Genomic DNA, 6281 nt, shown 5'->3' on the forward strand with positions numbered 1-6281 from the left:
TCCTTAGGTGCCACACTCGAGCAGTTTGTGACGCCTTTCACCGTTGTTTGGTCAACCTCTTGTATTGTCTGTGACCTGGGGCTACAGGATCAAGTGAATGGGTCCTTGCTGCCAAGTGCCTTTGGCAGAGACCACTTTAGAGGCCCTTTCTATAAAAAGGATTGGTCTCAGAGCGGCGTTGCTCAGATCCGGGAGCAGTCCGTGCCACTGCCAGCTCTTCTCCAGTCAAGCCCAGAGGTACCCTTATTGGAAAACGTCCGAATTGTAACTTAGTTTGTAGATGCAAAGCCCGGCCCAGGCAGCCGGCGAAATAAGGGCTGGGAAGACCAACCCAGACCAGGAAAACTCCCAAGAGACACGTGGGCAAAGGCACCTTCATCCCAATGTCACCGGCTCCTGAAAGAGGTCTGGAAACTTTCAAGGGCTTCGCCCTCCCTCAACAGGCTTTGGCTCTGCTAGCAGCCTCGTCCTTCGCCGTCGAACATTGAGTGTTATCATAATACCCTGAAAGGGGGTGGGGGTGGGGACGGGTCGGGGGATGTAGGCGGTGCTGAAATGGCCGGCTTTGAAGAACCTGCAGGCAAAGTTTCGTCCAATCCTCTGAGCCGGTCCTCTTATTCCGGGTTGTAACTAAATACTGTTGCGAGCACAGCCGAGGCCCTTTGTTGGAGATGTGTGAGCGCAGTCTCTACAGAGCTGGCTATGTGGGCTCGCTTCTGAATTTACAGTCACCGGACTCTTTCTACTTTTCCAACCTGAGAGCCAATGGCAGCCAGTTGGCCGCGCTTCCCCCCATCTCATACCCTCGCAGCGCGCTGCCCTGGGCTACTACGCCCGCCTCATGCACCCCTGCGCAGCCTGCCACCGCCTCTGCCTTTGGAGGCTTCTCTCAGCCTTACTTGACCGGCTCTGGGCCAATTGGCCTGCAGTCTCCAGGCACCAAGGACGGACCCGAAGACCAGGTCAAGTTCTATACGCCTGATGCGCCCACCGCATCTGAGGAACGCAGCCGGACTAGGCCGCCCTTCGCCCCCGAGTCTAGTCTGGTTCATTCGGCTCTCAAAGGCACCAAGTATGACTACGCGGGTGTGGGCCGGACCGCTCCAGGCTCTGCGACCCTGCTCCAGGGGGCCCCCTGCGCCTCCAGCTTCAAGGAAGACACCAAAGGCCCGCTCAACTTGAACATGGCAGTGCAAGTGGCCGGGGTGGCCTCTTGCCTGCGATCTTCACTGCCCGACGGTAAACAGTGCCCATGCTCCCCCAAGCCAGTTTAGGCAGGGACGGGAGGTGGGATGTCAGGGACAGTTGGACAGGGACGAGACCCACCAGCAGTGGTGAATGTCTGTGGGGCGGGCATTTGATCTGAGCGAGCTGACATGGGTCGGGGCTCTGTTGCAGGCCTGCCGTGGGGGGCGGCCCCGGGGAGGGCCCGCAAGAAGAGGAAACCCTACACAAAGCAGCAGATTGCGGAGCTGGAGAACGAATTCCTGGTCAATGAATTCATCAACCGGCAGAAGCGTAAGGAATTGTCTAACAGGCTGAACCTCAGCGACCAGCAGGTCAAAATCTGGTTCCAGAACCGGCGTATGAAGAAGAAGCGGGTAGTGCAGCGCGAGCAAGCACTGGCCCTCTATTAGCTGCCTACAGGCCCCCGAGGCCTTGCCAAGCTTGCCCTTTTGGACCAAGGCCTGGCTGTGGAGGAGGTGTTGGGGCTGCAGATTTCCCTCCCACTCCTCTGGTCCTGGGAGCCCTCCCGCCCTCCAGCTCAGTCTGTAACTGAGGAACCAGGAGGAGATTTGGAGATGAGGCCAGTGGAGCCCCCTTCGCTTTCAGCTCTCTTTGGGACCCTCCTGAGAGGTGTTTGGGAATTGCAATCTAACACTGGTTTTAAACATTCAGCATGGTGTCTGGGGTCACCTGTCCTTGTTTATGATGTTTACATCCGGGGCTCACTATTGAAACACTGTATGAGGGTTTGTTTTTTCCAGTTTTCAACGTGTTCCTTTTCTTTTTCTTTCTCTATCCAGCTCTTTCTGCATGAAACAGGAGCCTAGCTAGAGCTCCGGGTATAAGTGCAGGTAGAAAGGCCCTGAGACCCCGCTGCAGTGCAAGGGGCTGAGGATAACTCCAGCCCCTTCGCAGCAGAAGCCCTTTGTGACAAAGCTGGGCTTTCCACTCTGCAGGAAGGAAAGGGCCTGATTCCACAACCCCCATCTGCCCTGAATGATTTGGAAGGACAAAAGCTACCCTAGACCTTCAGACTTGTGGGGGAAAGGAAAGGATAAGGATACCTTGGAATCTCAGCGCTTCAAATGTTCTCCTGCTGAGTAAAACAGGCTGGAAGATCTCCTTCTCAGAGACAGGGAGAGAAACTGGGACTCCAAAACAAAGTATGGTCTCTAGACTGTCATAATTCCCCTGCTCCAGCCTTACCTATCCCTGAGCCAAGGCCAAGCACTCTGTAACTAGATCCCCAGAACTGAGCTACGGGTGAGGGGAGCTGCTGGCCTGTTTTGAGGCTTGGCTGCACAGGGAAGAAAGAAGAGTAAGCGAGGAGGCGAGGAGGCGGGAGGCAGATCTGCACTCTGTAACCACGACTCTCATCTTGAATGAATGAAGTTATCCACATGTCTGTCTTTCTTGAATTTCCTTAATGTATCACCACAGGAAGAGGACCCCCCCAAAAAAAATGCCTCCTAGAGGAGTCTGAAGGGTGGGAGAAGAAACCGCTCAGATTCTCAGACTGTGGTTGCTGCTCTTGAAGGACAGAGAGAACCAGTACTTCTTCCCCACCCACTTCACCACCCACCAACTCCATCAGAACTTAGCTAGGGTGTCCCTTCTCAGAGACTGGTGGCCAGCTCTTGTAAAGCTTTTAAGGCCCCAAGCCCTGCTAGGTTTACCTTGAGAAACCTAGGTTTTCTGAATTGTGAATGAAGTTGTTCTACGCCTGTTATAGAATCTGTCCAGCCTCATTCCCAGTGAATTCAACTCCGCCTTCCCCTACAATCTTTGCCTCTTCTTTTGAGCTTTAAGCCCCACCCCCAACGTTTAGCAAGATGCACAACATCCCAAAGGCTCATGATTCCTTCCCAAAGTCCAATGGCTTTCCTTTAGAGAAGGTCTCCAGGAACTGGACCTCGAAGGGCATCTCACAAGGACCTTTGAGCCTCGCCCCAACTGAGCTCGGTTGGTGTGTTAAATATTATTTTCTGTGCTAACAGTTGCCGTTTATGTTTTGTTTTGATTTTGTAAAAATAACATTTTCCTGTATATATTAGCTTCATAGTGAAAATAAATATCCAGATCCCAGACAAGTTATTAGGGGGCTGATGCTCATTTTTAAAAGATGTTTTAAATTCTTTTGTAATCTTTTTCAGGCTCTCAAATTCGTTTTTTTGTTTTTCTCCACTTGAGGTTTCAACTCTGGTCTTTGCTGTTCATTAAATGAGAAAATGGCTTCCCAGACAGTCAGGAAACAGCTATATATTTTAAAAAATAATTATAGACAGAATATGTGTGAAATATTCAAAGGGGGAGTCCTTGGGCAGATGTGGTTGTATCTTAAACACAAAGCAAACTGAAAGTTTGTAGACTAAGAATTCTCAACTTTGCCTAAATTCTCAAACTTTAAAGCTCACTATAATTGGTGGGGGAAGGGAGAGTCAAGATTTGAGACTCCTCAGATTTCAAAACAAAACATCTCTCTGCCAAGTTGTGGTCAGAGTTCTAAGGGCCAAGCTAAGTCCTAGGAAGCTCCCTAGGTAATTGCACCAGGGCTTCAGCAGGCTCCCTTGGGAATTCTGCCTTATGCCTTTGGAGCCCAGAGTTCAGTCAAATAAACCCAGGGCCTGTTTAAAAGCAACCCCTTTGAAAATGACTCTTAACTCATAAAGGTAGAAAGTAGTCTCTCACTAGAGAAAGAATAAGCAAGACCAATACATCTCTAATACTGAATATTCAAGTTCCAATTCCCTTCCTGGGGAACAAATTCGATTTATGCATACAGTATTTTTTAACAATGAAAACAATTACCCACAACAATTGGAAGGTAAGAAGGAAGGGGTTGAGAAGGTCCTGTGGTTCCCCATCTTACTTTCAGGAGGGGAGTGGCACTGAGCCAGGTTTCTGGAGTCTGAGTCTGCATTGAGAGGTTTTCTCCTCGAAAAACAACTGAACAAAGGCAGAAGCCATACTGAAAGACCTTGGGTCCAGAGGACTGAGAAAGGAAGAAGAAGCCAGACTTCCTCAGACCCAGACCCTAAAACAAAACATGCAGGCCAATTTTCCTAGATAGATATGATACTAAGCCATTGTGTTTCTGTGTATTCTGGGATGGCTTGTGTGGGGGTGGGGGTGGGGGTGGGGGGAGATTCCTAGAGACCAGTCCCAGAAGAAAATTAGCCTAAGTATAAAATCTTATCTGTAGGTCCAGCGGTGTTTTCCAAATGCATCCCCTTTACTGATCCACAGAAATCCAAAGACCACGGAGTCTCCTTCCCTAACCGAAGTTCTGAAAGAAATTTGGAACCAGGGTATGAAACAAATGCCAAAGAGAAAAGATATTGAAATCTGATGGCTCCGCATTCCCTCGTAGAGAGTGAAATGCTTCTGAAACGCTGCAATCCACGAGGCCTCTTGACTAAGAAAGAGGTTTTAAAATGGAAAAAAGGACGGTTTACCCTGCTGTTCACTCCGTTGATAGCTCTGGAGGCCGAAAGGGGGAAGCTTTTAAGGGCCTAGGGTTCCCCCCCTTGGGAGGCAGGCTAGGGAGGCTTCCTGGCTGCCAGCTAGTGGAGGAGAAATCCAGAATCGTTGTAAATATTCATGTCTGGTGGTGGGGGAGGGAGGTGTGCCCCATCACTGGCCTCTCTCAGCCTCATCCACTTCCCTCAGTGGTAGTGGGGGGGGGGGCACAGCGCCTGTCCAACAGTCTTTGGACAAAGGTGATCTGCCCACATTTTTGTTGTTGTTGTTGTTTTCCAGTCTCCGCTAAAGTCTTTTCGGTAGGCTCTGCAGGGAAGAGACTGGCTCTGGGTGTTTCCCCCACCTCCCCTGCTTTTCTCTTCTTTCGTTTCCTAAAAGAGCATAAATAATTAAAGTTTGGCAGGGAGGAAAAGCTTTCTTGCAGAACTGTAGTGGTAATAAATGAAATGACTCAGAATCCCTTCCCCAGTCAGCTTTTACGAGAGCTGCCAGACAGTGTCTGTTCACGTTCTCCAGATACCAGGGGCGCCCTGACAAAGTTAAGGTCAAGTTAGTGTCTTATCTTGGGTGGCTCAAAATTACCGCATCGCGTCTACGCGCTGCGCAGAAAGCTATCGTTCTCAGAGCTGCTGGCCGAGCCCCGAAGGCCGTGAGTGCTCCCAGTGTTTCAAGTAGGATCGAATAAGCAAGGACAAGGACACAACGCTCGGGTCTTCACGGTAGGTTCTCTAGCGGAACGCGCGGGTGCAGGGGCTGTGGATTTTCATGGTTTTTCGGGGTGATGACCAAAGCAGAGAGCTGGGGCTAAGGAGCAAAACGGGTTGGGCCAAGGATGAATGCTGTGGGGAGAATGTGGGGGCGAGTTGTACGCTAAGGAGTGGAGGGGGGCCCATCGCCCCTTCCCCTATGTGCTAGCGCGCCGCTGCAGATGGCGCACCCTCCCCTGCCAAAGCGCGGCTCCCGCCGGAGCTGCCGTCGCCATGTCGTTGAACTTGAATGGTTCCTCCTTTCCATTTCCCTTTTCCGCAGCCAGCAGACTTCACTTTAGGGGCGACGGTCGGTGGGGTGAACAGAGAAAAGGTGGGGAAATTGTTTTGCATCCCAAGACATGCAAAGATTGGGGGGGCACCGCTGCCCTCCGTGCTGAACGACCCCAGGAACACCGTGCTGTGTCAGGGGAGCCATTTTAGGAGACAGATCCAGGGGCGTCGACCAGGGTTCAGAAAGGGAGAGGCTTGGAACTGGGATGGAGATAGGGAGGCAGATAAAAATACGCTGTGTGTCGGGACTCCGGGCTAGGAGAATGGTGCCAACAGGAATCTGGGTGGGGGGTGGCAGTTGCAGGGAGGGGTCACCTAGGATGGGAGAGAGCTTGGGGAGCGCCAGTCGTCACTGCCACAGACCTGTTTGCGCAGTTTTGGGGGGAGGGAAGCAGACACGGGTGAGGGCGGAGGAAAGAGAGGAATGGAGAAAGGAGGGAGGAGAAGAGGAAGGGGCGACGGCTAGAAAATAGATAGCAACTCAGACCACCGGCCTTTTCTCTTAAGTCGGCTGGGTGCGCAAAGAGCACAGGA

General features: G+C 51.6%; 1 protein-coding gene across 1 annotated transcript; it reads left to right on the forward strand.

The window, feature by feature from the left end:
• Positions 1–603: 603 nt before the first annotated feature.
• Hoxd12 (homeobox D12) lies at positions 604–3311 on the forward strand. Its single transcript, XM_021156984.1, has 2 exons — positions 604–1239; positions 1399–3311. The coding sequence occupies exons 1-2, from the start codon at positions 672–674 to the stop codon at positions 1635–1637; spliced, it is 807 nt and encodes a 268-aa protein (XP_021012643.1). The 5' UTR covers positions 604–671; the 3' UTR covers positions 1638–3311.
• Positions 3312–6281: the final 2970 nt, after the last annotated feature.

Source organism: Mus caroli, chromosome 2 (genome assembly GCF_900094665.2).
Source record: "Mus caroli chromosome 2, CAROLI_EIJ_v1.1, whole genome shotgun sequence".
Classification (NCBI taxonomy): domain Eukaryota; kingdom Metazoa; phylum Chordata; class Mammalia; order Rodentia; family Muridae; genus Mus; species Mus caroli.